At 60.4% G+C, this 13795-nt stretch overlaps 1 protein-coding gene across 1 annotated transcript; it reads right to left on the bottom strand.

Annotated features, from left to right (window-relative positions):
• Window positions 1–4982: 4982 nt before the first annotated feature.
• On the bottom strand, window positions 4983–13357 carry MRGPRF (MAS related GPR family member F). The gene is made up of 3 exons (XM_058526197.1): window positions 13231–13357; window positions 9893–10005; window positions 4983–6823 (listed from the first exon to the last, which is right to left on the bottom strand). The coding sequence occupies exons 2-3, from the start codon at window positions 9938–9940 to the stop codon at window positions 5840–5842; spliced, it is 1032 nt and encodes a 343-aa protein (XP_058382180.1). The 5' UTR covers window positions 9941–10005; window positions 13231–13357; the 3' UTR covers window positions 4983–5839.
• Between the last annotated feature and the right edge of the window lie 438 nt (window positions 13358–13795).

Here is a 13795-nt window from a genome sequence, read left to right as displayed (position 1 = left end):
TAGCCTCATCATCTTTGCTCCATTCTGTTGGTTATAAGAAGTTACAGCCCATACTCGCAGAGAGGGGGTTACACAGGCTGTGAATACCAGGAGGTGTATCGTTGGGGGCCATCTTGGATTCTGGCTACCACACTGATGGGCTGACCAAGAACCTCCCAGTGCCAGCCCTTATGGCTTCCTCTCCAGTATAGAATGGCTAATGGACCGATACCATTGTGTGTTGTTTCTGTTCTCTCCTTTTCCAAATGGGAGTTTTTAAAAATCATGATTATTCCTTTTGTCCTGTCCACTGCGAACTGTGTGTCTTTCGAGGGGTCATCATTTGGCCGTAGGGTACCAATCCGAGAGGAAGAATCCCTTGATCTGATGGAGAGAGATCCAAATAGCCCCCAGGTCCTAGGCTCGGATTGGTACTCCAGTCCCCAGAGTTGGATTGTCTCTTCTCATGGATGCATTTGCTGCTGTGAATAATACAGCTACGGATTTGGGGTGGGAGCATTTTAAAATCATACGTGGGAAACAAGTGCGTGTGTGGGTGGTGGAATGTCCGGGGAGGAACGTAGCCTGCATTTGCCACTTTGCCTGCCAGCATCTCCTTCTTGTGCCAGCGTACCCTGGATTTACCTTGAACTCCCCTCTTCCCCGCTCTCCGCCTGTTGGGTTTAGATGAGACAGGCTGGCACCCTCCTCAATCCCCCATCCCTGCCTCCCGATCCAGGGGAGGGCATGTGGCTGGAGCCTGGCCAGAGAGCAGAATCCTCGGGACTTTGGTTAGAATTATCAGGAAAGGGAGGCTCTTTCTGCTGCGATTGCTGGATTTGTCGAGTGTAAACAGAACCACTGGTTACCTGCCATCTAGTTTATTCATTGAGAATAAATGCAACGCAGACAAAGCAGAAATGAGAAACAGGAAACAAGAGAAGTAACTTTGAGAACATGATTTGAGGCCCTGAATCCAACTATGTCTGAAATGAAAATCACTTCTGGAACCTCCCTGGTATGTGAGTCAGTAAATTCCCTTGAACACACATATACCCCTGCACTCCCCCGCAAGCTAGATTAAACTAGGGTTTCTGTTACTTGTCACCAAATCCTGGCTGACACCGTATACAAATCTGCCTATGAAGTGAGTCTGTAATCTACAATTGAAAGCGGCATAAAGCAGAGATGAGCCCTCGCCTCAGGCTGGGGGCAGGGGCGGGGTGAGGGGCTGGATGCTCCGGGCACTAGGAGACTTCTGGGGAGGGGGGTGATGGAAATGTTCTTTTTGGGGGGATGGAAACATTCTATATATTGATTTGGTGATGACATGGGCATACATACATGGGTCAAAGATCATTGAACTATATATTAAATGTGTGCATTTTATCGTGTGTAAATTAGACCCCAATTAGATCAATTACAAAGATTTTTTTAAAAATCCGCCTGTAGGTAAGCCTTCTCCTGAGCTGCCAGGAAACTTTGTGCTGGCACTCTGACTCACTGCAGCAGAGTTTTCTATGAGTTTTAATTCTGTGAACTGTGCCCTGTTGTTTTCTCCAAGCCCCTACTGGCTTCTTTCCAGTCCCGCTGGCTTAAAATGTAATATTTTTGCACTTTTGCTTTCTCGGTTGTCCTGATTCGGGAAGATCTCTGCAACATGTTTGCATGGCTTCCTGGCCTGTCACCAATGTGTTTAAGGGCACGTTTCCTTGGACCTGGGCTTCTCCCCATGTATTGAGGGGCTGGACCATAAATGGACCCATCTCTCCGTCCCGCCTTCTAGATGAACCCCTTGGACCCTGGGAAGAGGAATTATCTTGGCTGAGGGTTCTGAACCAAGCCGTGCATATGTGAAAAGACCTTGGGCTTCAAAATTCTAGCATAAAATATCAAACCCCAGTTATCTCAAAACCACAGCTGGCAGGGGATTTGGGAAAGCTGGGCGGATGCGGGAGAGGCATTCCGTCTCCTCTTCCTAAGATGGAAGATGAAGAGGGGAGGAGGCGTCAGCTCTCAGGCCGGGGGCTGCGCTGTCTGTAGAACACATGTCCCTTTGTCACCCCCTTGTTTGTTTCAGACACCGACAGCCTGAGACTGAGCTGTCCCCTCCTTTGGTCTCGATCGACTGTGGAATCCAGCAAGCCTGGTCTGGGGTGTCCTTGGGCTGCGACGGGCGTGTCCTGTCTACTCCACGCATCACCCCCGAACCCCAACTCCCAGTGCTTTGCTGGTGGGAGACACAAAGGTGGGAGGCCTGAGCTCCCAGGGGAACAGGATGGCTGCTGTGCCGGAGCCTTTGGACGGCGGCTGGGCTCTCGCCAGCGCTGGCCGCCTGGCAGGACTGGCCTTGGATGAGGACATCCATGTGTGCTTCCGCAGCGGGCGCCATCAGGCTGTACCGCGGAGCCCTGCTGTGAGGAGTAAATGAGATCTGTCCGTGGAGCTCTTAGCCGGGGACCCACTGCACACAGTAGGTGCTCAATAAATGGCATCATTGCCCTAACCGCCAGGGCTTGGGATTGGCTATTCCTGTGAATGTCCCTCCTTCAGTGGCCACCCTCTCCCTTCCCTCCACCTAGTGCCCCAATGCCTGACCGTAGTACGCGGGGAAACCGAGGCACAGCACGGCCGAGGTCCCATGGCTGGCAGGCGGCAGCCCCCACCCGATGTCCCGTCACCCCCACACTCCACCCTGCAGATCATGTAGTGGCAGAAAGTTGGGCTTAGTGACAACCAGAGCAGCCGGACAGGGAGACCAGTGCCCTTTCCAGCTCCCAGAAGCCCCTCGGTAGGAGAGGCCGTACCACCCCCCGAGCCTTAGTTCTGCTCTTCTGTTGACCAGCAGCTGTCAGGGAGATGGCCAGACCCCTGGCTCCACACGGTTTCGGGGTGGAAACTGGTGATGCTTAGGGCCCTCGGCTTCCTGCCTTTACCAGACAGACTCCCAGAAAGAGGGAGGCTTGGGGTGGGGGGATGCTGAGGGCCCAGCTGTGCTGCCTTGGGGGCGGGGGATAGCAGAGGCTCACCGCCCCACCCTGGCTCGCTTTAATAATTAAATACAAAGGGAGGGCGAAGGAAGGTGGTGGAGGGCCTGCGGCTTCTGCTCCCCGTCCTCCATGCCGTCTCCCTCCATTAGCTCAGAGATGAGGTGGTCCAGGGCATGGACGGAGGTGCTGGGAATCCTCCTGGGGGCTGTGGGGCGGGGCCAAGAGAAGAAGGCTTGCTTCCTAGCCAAATGGAAGTGATGGTGTATGAGAAGGGTCCAGAGGCTGGGAGAGGCCCGAGTCCTGGAGTCCACCTTCCCAGGCCCAGCGCCCGCTAAGGGCAGATGCATGTTCCTATACGGGCCCAGCCCTTCCCTGACCTCCAGGCCCTGGCAGTGGGTGAGGGCTGCCCTCCTGCTGACCGGGCTTGGGTTCTGAGCCGCAGCAGCTGGACCCAGGCAGGGGACCCCTTCAAGCTCATGGGGGGCAGCTCCCCACGGGTGCTCAGGGCTGGGGGCCTGGGGTGGGGCTCGAGGAAGAGATGAACTGCCAGGGCCTGGATTCACTGGGCTGTGAGGAGCCAGGCCCCTAGACGGCCCTCTTGGTCACCTTCAGGCCTGGGAGGCATTTCTGCCCGTGTGGAGGCCTGGGCTGGTGGAAGCTTCCAGGTGGATGGGCCCTGGCCCCGCCCCCTCACATGGGTCCTCAGGGTCGCACCTGGTTTCTCGGAGTCCCCAGAGGTGTCAGATGTGGTGGCCTCCAACTCAGCTCTTCCTGGATTCTCTGACTGGTGTGGGGAAGGCAGGCGGGAGGATGGGGCAGGCGGGCACCCTGACTTCCATCATCTGAAGCTTCTGGAACCTCTGCCCACAGACCACTTGGGGTCCCCTCTCCGCAGAGCAGTGGCCTTGCTGAGAGGAGCAGCTGGGCCTGTTAGAAAGGGGAGCTTGGGAGCAGTGGCCTGGGAGGGACGAGTCGGGCTGCCTGGGGGCCGGTCATCAGGGAAGTGCCCTTGGGGGTCCGCCCGCCCGAGGGTGGTGCTGCAGCCCCTGCTGTGGGACCACCAGGGTAAGGCAGAGTGGGTCCAGGGTTGGGGCAGAATGCCGGCCGTGGGGCGGTGCTGCTCCCTCGATGGGTGGTTCACTCCGTTAGCCACCCTCCTGCCCGGAGCTTGGGGAGCCGCCCTCCCCATCTCTCCCCGCTCTCCCTGCTCCTGACCCGGGCCCCCGGGGCCTCTGCCCTGGTCTCTCCTCAGGCTCACACAGTGAGCAGGTCCCCCCAGAGCTTCCCCCGATGGGGCTGGAGTCCCAGGCCGGATGCCAGGAGCCCAGGATGGGCCTCTTCGGGGGGCTGACCGGAGGCAGGGGGCAGTCAGGAAGCCTTCCTGCCCGGCCCTCGTAGAGCCTGTCTCCTGGGCTCCAGCCTACTGCTGGGAAGTAGGGAGGAGCTGGCACAGGAGGCCAGCCCTGCCTCAGAGAGGTTGGGGCTCAGAGATGTTGGAGCTCAGAGAGAGCGGGGCTCAGAGAGATCGGGGACTTCGGGACGGGGAGCAACAGGAGAAGATGCTGCAGCCTGCCCCAGGGGCCTCCGTGCGCTCACACCGTGTTCCTATGTGCAGGGACCGTGTTAGCCGCACAGGCCTGGTGCCCAGTAGGTGTGATGAAAACTAAGGTTCCCAGGGAAGCAGGGGGCCTGGGAGGGTGAGGAAGCGCACCGGGGTGAGCCAGCAGGGGCCAGCGTGGCTGACCAAAGCTCCCTCTGCCAGAGGAGTGGACACCTACCAGGAGATGGAGCACCCAGAGGTGTAGACAGACAGCCAGGAGAGGGAGCACCCCAGAGGTGTAGACAGACCAGCCAGGAGAGGCGGCACAAGAGCTGGGGTACAGAGCAGGCTGCAGGAGAGTGGAGGGGTGCGCAGGAAAGGCTGCCCGGCTGGGCCTCCCGTTGCCCGAGGGCGTCCTCACTGTGGGAACAAGACCACTGACAGGACAGAGGACACAGCCTTCCTCAGTGCAAGATATAAAATGTTTATTGGTACACATTTACTGTCTTTTATAAAACTTGCTTCGGCTACATGGGCCACTGTGCTCGCAGGTGGGCTGGGGGCCAGGGAGAGCCAGTGCCCACTTTCAGTGGGGGCCTGAGCCCAGAGCCCCAAGGCCGGGCAGACAGCAGCTCGGACACACCGCGTGCTCTGAAGGCTGCTGGAGCTGGCCGGCACGGGGTCAGAAAAGAGAGTGACCCAGCCCAGCTGGCCGAGAGTCCTTCCCATCCCCAGCTCCTCGTGGGAACCAGACACCCTCCCGTTCAAGTGACCGGAGGATGCATCCAGGGGGCAGGGACGTCATTTGCAGAAAGACTGAGCCACAAGGCAGGTTACCAGAAGCCCCTCCCAGACAGCAGCATCTCCTTCGGGGCTGCTCACTAAATGGCCTGGAGAGAATGGAATGGAGGGAAGAGGTGCCCCAGCGGCGGGGACGAAGCTGCTGGCCCCATGGGCGATGGTGCCGGCTGTGTCATTTCCAAGGAGGCCTGACTGAAGGGGGCAGGACTTCGCTGGGGCTGGATGACCCCCCTCCTTTCCTCACCAGCCTGCTGGGAGAGCAGCCCCACCGCCTGGGACAACTTCTGTATAATGGGTCACTGAAGGAGAGCCTGGCGAGGCCACAGGGTCTGCTTGCAGGTGGCTGCTCGGTCTCTCGGGCACCCCTGGAGCCTCGGCCCAGGGCAAAGGAGGCATGAGGGGCGGGCAGCAGACTTTCCTCCTTGCGCACGGGCACCGGGGTGGCTGCCCAGCTCCTGTCCTGCAGCAAAGGGTCTCTGGAGGCCACCGGCTGCTCCCGGTCCCTGCCTCCTCTCCAGGTGCAGACCTCTCAGGAGGCGTTCCCAGAGGGACACTGCATCTCCATGGTGACCGTGTTGGGCGTGCCGCCCCCGGCCTCCCCCAGCTCGGCGCCGTCTCGCAGGGCCCGCTGGAAGACCACCCGTAGAGGCTCCCACAGCCGCTGCGACTTGTCCCTGCCGGCCAGGAAGTAGACGACAGGCTTGGAGCTGCTGTTGATGCAGATGCACAGGTCGGTGACGTACTCGGGGAAGGGGGCCGGGATCTGGAAGATCCAGAAGAGGAACCAGTCGATCCCCAAGTAGATGGAGGACACGAGGAAAACCGAGACCATGGCCAGGATGACGTGGTTGAGCTTGGCGGAGCGCTGGCGCCGCCGGGCCCGGCATTCCACGTGCAGGATGAGCGCCAGGCAGGGCAACACCATGAGTGGGCAGAAGACCAGGAAAAGCAGGATGCCCAGGAAGATGTCCATGTGCCTGCAGGCCACCCCAGAGGCCTGGCGGCCCAGGAACACACAGAAGTAGTTGTGGATACTGGTGACCAGGAGCGACAGGGTCCAGAGCAGGGCGCACACCACAGCCGACAGGCGCTTGGGCCGTCGGCGCCAGAACCAGGTGGGAAAGATGACCGACAGGCAGCGCTCCGAGCTGATGGCCGGCAGGAGGCTCACGCCGGCGAGAAACATGCAGAGCCCCAGGATCCTGCACACGGCGCGGACGTAGTCGGCAAACGCGCCCAGGAAGCCGCCCGTGTTCAGGATGGAGAACGCGGCCTTGCTAAAGAGGTAGCCGACGTCGGCGCTGGCCAAGTGCAGGAAGTAGGTGGAGAAGGGGCTCCTCTTGATGGAGAAGCCGAAGATCCAGAGCACCAGCCCGTTGCCCACCAGGCCGCACAGACAGAGGAGCAGGAAGACGTAGTTCATGACGGCCGGTGGGGGCAGCATGGTGATCTGCTCGATGGTCAGGAAGCCACGGCTGTAGAGCTCCGGGGCCTCGCTCACGCCGGGGCATATCTGCGCAGGTGCAGAGGGGAGATGCCTGGTGACGCTGGCTGGGCCCCATGCCCAAACCTGCCCCAGGTGTGCTGGTCCTGATTACGGACCCGTACAGCCACTGGCCCTGGAGCAGAAGACACCCCTGACCCCACATAGCGCTACCACTCTGTGCCCCAGGGAATGGAGCTAGCGGCCTGCTGGAGGGAAAATAATCAGGCCGTAATTCGGGCACTGGCCTGCCCAGCTGTCAGAATAGACTCTGGTCCAAAAATGTCCATGTCATGCAGGGTAAAGAAGAACTGAGGGACCTTTCCAGATTGAAAGAGACTAAAGAGACATGACCAATAGATGCAGTGCTGGGATCCTGGATGTTATAGTGGATCTAACACCTGCAACAGAGCCTGTTACTGGGATGACCAGGGAAATGTGAATAGGGACTATGGATGGATGCTGGTATTGCATCAACGTTACATTTTCTGAATAGAAAACGTACTGTGGCTATGTAGGGGAATGTCCTTGTTCTTAGAAGATACAGGCTCTTTGGGGCAAAAGAGCTTGGTGTCTGCAATTTACTTTCAAATAGCACTGGGAAAGAAAGTCTGTCTATCCAGAGATGCATAGAGAGAAAACACACATGCCGAAAGGTTAATAATTAATGGATCAGTGAAGGGTACAGGGGTGCATTGAACTATTCTTGCACATTTCCTGTACACTTGTGATTTTCACAATAATACATAAAAATATTTATTTAAAAAATAAAATCATTTGTAAGTTACAAAAAATAGAAAAACAAAACTCAAAAAGCGGACCCTGGCCCTAGCTGAAGCAGGACCCTGTCCCATAGTGGGATCAGAGAGAACCGGGGAACCAGAAGCTGGGCCAAGGTGACCCTTTGGGTTTCTGAACTGTGAGGGATGTGGATCTGGCCTGGGGGTCCCTGGGGAGGGGACACACTTGAGGCAGTGGGCATTTATCACGCTCAGTATTTTAACAACTGGCTGTAGGAGTGCATCCCACCGAGTGTCAGTCTTGCCTGCAGCATCAGGGCCGGCATGTAAATGCATGAAGGTGAGCTCGGGGCAAGAAACTGGTGTTGGGGGAGGTAGGGGGGCAAAGCAGAGGCACCCATCCTGAGCAAAGTGGGTGCTGGGTGGACAGGCAGGCGGGGGGGCCGACCATCCTTTCCCCCTCTTCCCAGAGAAGCCAGAACTGCAGATCATAATGTGAACTATCCTGATCTTTAAATGTTCACATTTAAAAAACACTGTGTGGGCCAAACACAACACAAGACAAGCTGGATTCAGTTCTCAGGCCGTCGATTTTGACCTCTCATTCCCAGCGGCAAAGGCAGGCGGCCCAGAGCTCTACGCCCCTTCCCACACCCCGGCAGACAGCACCAATCCACCCCAGCCCTCTCCCACCGAGCCTGAACCTGGCCTTGGCCCTCCCCGCAGGCTGGCTATCAGTTCCCATGGCTCATGACTCGCCAAAAAAGAACCGGGAAGGTTCTTGAGGCAGGACAATTCTGCTACCTTCCAGATGGCCCCCAGCTCGGGCAGAAAGCAGGGGCCTGAAAGATTGCTCTCTGGATCTGACCACGCTCTCCTCCAGAGGGAGGGGACTTCTGGCCTGGCTGGGGCAAGGGGAATCTGCAAGCAGGGACTGGAGGGTGTTGGCACAACTTTGGGGAGACTCCGTGAGGTCAGAGCAAGCACTTTAAGGGGGTCCTATCCACCAGCCATCAACTTTAACTAGCTTTATTGGCTCAATATCTCTATCCATCTGTTGACCCCCAAATCCCTTAGCTTGCTCTTTACTCAGCCTTTCCTGTTGGTGGCTTTGACCGCTCCAAGCCACCGTGTAGCCTCCTGTCAGCCTCCTCTCAGCTGGGGTACCAGACCCAGTCACTCCTAAGACGGGGAGGCAATTGGGCTGCAAGGGCTGGACCCGAGAGAAGGGATCATTCGCTGCCTCTGCAGGCTGGAAAAAGTCTGCAATCCCCTCCTTGGAGTCAGAGCGGGAGGGCGGGTGAGTCACTGGGTGTGTAGCTGCCGTCCTCGGCCGCATACCGCCTCGTAAAATGCCTGCTCTGGAGCCTGGCCCCCCTCCCTGGGTGCTGTCTTTTCTCTGGGGATTCCCCCCGCTCCTCAACAAGCCAGTCCCATCTCTGCCTCCCTGGCTGCCACTCTGCAGTGGTCACCATGGGAAGCAGGACAGGGCCGCAGGCATGGCGGGAAATGGCAGGGAATGGGGTTCAGGGACCCAAGCGGGAGTCCCGCCTCTGCCTCCACCTCTGGGCTCACCCCAGTCCAGTTACTACGCTGGTGTCTGCCTCAGTTTCCCCAAATGTGGAAGAGGTTGCACCAGGTAAACTCGAGGGGTCCTTCCAACTTGAGAGTGTTTTGGCCAGGATTCAGAAGGGAATTCCAGAGTTTCCAAAGGCCTCAGAGGAGTAGAGGGCCAGTGGGGGGAGGACAGAAGCTGTGGGTCAGCCTGATGGTCTGTCAGAGTCTCAGCCACGGCTCAGCTCGTGCCTGGAGAAGGGCGGGGGATGTGACCTGTGACTAACGGACCTTGGCCTGGGGCAACACTGGTGGGATGGCCTAGGGCGGGTAACGCTCTGGGAAGCATGTGACATCAGGGCCACCTTGGAGCCAACCTCTGGGGGCCTCCTGGCAGGGCCTGGCCGTGGGAAGTAGCTGACCGCCCCATCTCCACAGGGAAGAGATGGAGCGAGGCTTCTGAAGGCTGCTAACAGATGCCCCCAAGGTCTGCATGGGAAGGGATTCGAGAGTGTCCAGTCCCCTGTGCTTGCTTCTCTGGTGAGGACACTGGGGACCTGAGGGACCCAGTAACCAGTGCCAGGCCACACAGCCCAGAGGGGCCCTGCTGTCCGCCTGTCTGTCCCGAGCTAGATCACAGAGCCTGGGAGAGAGAGAGAGAGAGAGAGAGAGAGAGAGAGAGAGAGCGCGCGCGCGCGCACGTGTGCGTGTGCGTGTGATGCTGGGCTGGGTCTGCCCCCTCCCACCACACCCTCCCGACACAGAGTTCCCCCTGCCGTGAGCTGCTGCCCCGGGCGGCACCTGCCTTGTTCCTGTTGGCAGGATGGGCCTCCCAGGAGCAGTTTCCCGCCATCTCCAGGCCTGGCGAGTCCAGATTCCACACGGCTCTGCTCTCGGCTCACCCGCCTGCAACCCGACCTGGCAAAGGCAGAAAGGGTCGCATCAGTGTTCTCCGCCCCCTCCCAGACCCCTGTCCCCAGGTCCCTAGGGCTGTCACCTTAGAAGAAAGGTGATGAGCAGTCCCCTGGCTTACTCACAGGCAGGGCGGTGTGGGAGGCACAGGGACTGCCCTGCAGAGTCCAGAGCGGGTCACTTCACGCCCCCTCCCCTCCTGCCCTGGCTCCTCATTCGCCCCCCTGCTGATGCTAGTCGTCCACTGCCATGGGCTGGGGAGGAAGCCCCTCTCCTTCCCCGACTCTCGCTCTGTCTGTGAGATTTCTGGAGCCCAGGCGGCTTCCGGAGATATATCTTTAATTAGCCACACACATTTCCTGGGTGCCTCCTTTGTGCCCACCCCAGGGTGCGACAGGGGTTCCTGGCTGTCAGTCCCAGAAGGCAGGGAGGCTTCCTGGAGGAGGAGACCTTTGGCTGGGCCTTGGGTATGTAACACGCTAAGGGATCCCCCTACAGGGGACTGGAAGGCAGGACAGCCCAGCCATCATGAGCATCATTGTCACCACCATCAACCCCGGGGGAAAATGAGTAGCAGCATGAGGTGGGCACTGTGTCAGTGGCCCACACCCATCCTCCCGTTTGGTCCTCAGTACCAGCAGAGGCAGGTTTTGTCACTCCCCTTTGACCCGAGCACTGAGGCTCAGGGAGGCGAGGTCACCTGGCCAGCAGCACAGCCATAACCGCGGCACACGCTGCAATTCTGGAGATCTGTGTATCTTCAGGACTAGAGAGCTGCGCAGCAGGGAGCGGCTGGAGGGGTCAAGCCAGGAGGCCGCTGCGGTTACCCCAGCTCCAGGCTGGAGGAGGGGCAGCTGGACTCCGCCAGGACTGCAGGTCGGGGAGGCGTTGTCCCTGCCGGAGACCGGTCCACCCCGGCCGGGCACAGCTCACTTGGTCTGCCTGCCCCGGGGTTCTCTCGAACTGACTCCTGTCCCCCGACCTGGGCTCTGCCCCCGCAGGCTAGCATCTCTCCCTCCCACTGTGCAGGTGGGGAAACTGAGGCTGCAAGCGGGGCAGGAGGTCTTGCGAGGGCACGGCCAGGCGGCAGGCAGCCGGGCCCCTCCACCGCCTGGAAGGAGCGCAGGGCAGCGCGCTTGGCTGACTCCCCCGGAATTCCTGCCTCCGCCGCCCGCGGCCGCCACGCGCACCCACTCCACCCCCTCCAGCCGGTGGGCGGGGCCGAGGCAGGCGCGCCCGTCATTGGCTGGAATGGGTGGCCGTCCGCGCGAGTGGCCCGCCCCCCCTTTAACCCTTGGGACCCCGGAGCCTGTGGAGCCAGTGCCGCCCCGAGGGGCTGGGGCGGGGCAGGGGGCGCGGAGATTCCCGCGCCGGTGCTGGGCCCCCTCGCTCCCTGCCCGCCCCGCGCGCCTCGGTCCCGCGCGGATGAACAGCGCGGCCCTGCGCCTTCCGGGGGACAGCGTGGGGGCTTGCGCCGGTGCCCCAGGGTGGCTTCGCGCCGGGTGGGAACCCCTGTGCCCAAGAATAAGTGAGCGAGTTCATGATGCGTGTGCAATGTGCTTGCAGAGGGCGGGGTCTGCGGTGCGCATATTTAACCCCCCCATCTTGACTCTAGTTGGGCTGCTGTCCGCGCTGCCAATGACAGGCCTCGTGCTTCTCCACCTGTTGGGGCTGGCCCAAACTTTCCCCGTGGCTGCAACCCCAAAGCTACCCACCTCACCCCCATCCTTCCTGCCCCCAGGTCCACTCCACCCGGGCTGGTCCCACTCTTCTCAGTGGCCCTTCCAAACGCACACCACTCCTAGCTCTGGGCCCTAGGTTTGGCCCCCAGGGATGTCCGGACTCAGGAGTGCCGTGCCCTTTCACCTCTGCCAGGCTAGACCCGCAACCACACAGATGCCCCCCAAGGGCAGCTGGCTGGAGCCTGCCCATGAGGCCAGGCTGGGACTGGGCATGTGGTTGGCAGGAGCCCACCTCTGCTGATTGATTCCATGTGTGGGTGTCCCTTGTGTGTCTCTGAGCCCTCGTCCTGTCCTGCCACGGGCAATCTGAACAGCTATTGCACTCATGCGGAGAGATCTGGGAGCCAAGTGGACCCCACGTGCAACATAGAAAGACATGCGTGTGACATGTGTATGGGGTGGTGTGAGTGTGTGCGCCCCTCAGGTCAAGATCTGGCCTATGACAGAGCCAGCATCAGGTAAAGCAGACAAAAACGCTGCCAGCTCAGCTCACCCCTGACCCTCCCTTCAAAACACAAGCCCCTGAATGGGCCCCCAGCCACCTGTTTGCCTCCTGCTGCCTGGGTCTCAGGAGGTTCATCTTCTCCTGTTACCCTCGCTCCACCTCCCCCCAACCCCAAACTAATTTGGGGCCCCCAAGGCCACCAGGCAAGGCTGTCCTCCAGGAGGCCTAGATGGGAACCGTCGGACTCCAATTCTCAAACTGTTTTCCCAGACCCTCTCCTTGTCCCCGGCTGGCCACCACCTGGGCTGGGCCTGAGAGCACTGGCTTTGAGGTGGGCTCCTGGCTGTCACCCACTCCAGGTGCAGAGCCTGTGTTTCTCCCTCCAGGCCCCCTGAGAACCCTGCTCACAGCTTAGACTGAAGAGGTTTATTCTCTTGTTGGGGGGAAGTGAGACCTTCCAGAACTCTCACGAACAATACCAGCACAGGGCGCCTCCGGCCTGGGAGAAGGTGGGACGCAGCTGCCCAGCCTCCCGTGGCTGCCATCCCTCGGTGTCCACCCTGGTGCCGGTCCTGCGGCTGCCTGAGCTCAGCACCGACGGAAGGCGAGGAGAGCAGTGGGTGAGCGTGAGAGCGATGGAAGCTGTCTCCCCGAGCTTGGGATGCTGCCCGCTGGGTGTTCCCTTCCCGCCCTTCCAGAAAGCACGCTTGGCTGCTGGAGAGGGTGGGGGAGGGACATGGGGGAGCCCCCATTCCCAGGAGGGCAGAGCAGGAGCTGGAAGTGGAGGACAGCTTGGGGGGCAGAAACTGCCAGAATGTCAGGGCCTGCCACCCTGAACGGGGACTCGCCAAGCTCCCCTGTGTCCCTGGGACTCCTGGAGCCTCGGGGGTGGTGCAGGAGGTCCTCCGGCGGGTGACAGCCTTGCCCTGGGTTCCCAGCACTCCCTGCATGGGGCCGTGTGATTCCTTCAGCCCCAGCTGGCCTTCCCTGTGCAGCCCCGAGTTCGGACCGCCCTCCCCTGGGCTCTGGGCCCCGCCGAGCTACCTGCAGCTGTCCCGATCCCGATCCTCGGAGGCCTCCCCGCTGTGGAGGGCTCCTCCCGTTGACACCCACCTCCAGCCTCGACCCAAGGGGCAGCCGGCCAGTGAGGAGCTCTGCCCCGAGCCTCGGAAAATGCGAGCTCAGAGTGGAGGAGAGCCCTCGCCTGCTGCACGAAGAGATGGCCTTGGAAGCAGAACCCGCCCCAAACCCAAGTCCAGGCCCGGCGGGAGGGGGAGGGGGAGGAGGGAGGAGGAGGGGCTGAGCTGGGATGAGGCTTCAGGAAGGAATGCCCCGCTCGGGAGCCCCCCCAGAGCCCCGCTGGGAACTCATCTCTCCGCCTGGTGACGTCACGTTGGCCCGAGCACTGCGGCCCGAGTCCAGCTGTTCATCTCCCTCACATCCTGCAGCTCCAGCAGGCTGTCCCGGAGAAGGAGCGCCAGGCTGTCCACTCGCCTGGTGCCTTCTGGCTGCTTCCACTGGGCATTTCGGGGCATTTGGGCCCAGGAGGGGCGGGTCCCACCTGTTTGTTGAAATGTACTCAGGGGCTGATATGGAGACACCAGGAGGC

This window comes from Diceros bicornis, chromosome 31 (genome assembly GCF_020826845.1).
Source record: "Diceros bicornis minor isolate mBicDic1 chromosome 31, mDicBic1.mat.cur, whole genome shotgun sequence".
Taxonomy (NCBI): domain Eukaryota; kingdom Metazoa; phylum Chordata; class Mammalia; order Perissodactyla; family Rhinocerotidae; genus Diceros; species Diceros bicornis.
This window is presented reverse-complemented; position numbering and strand designations above follow the sequence as displayed.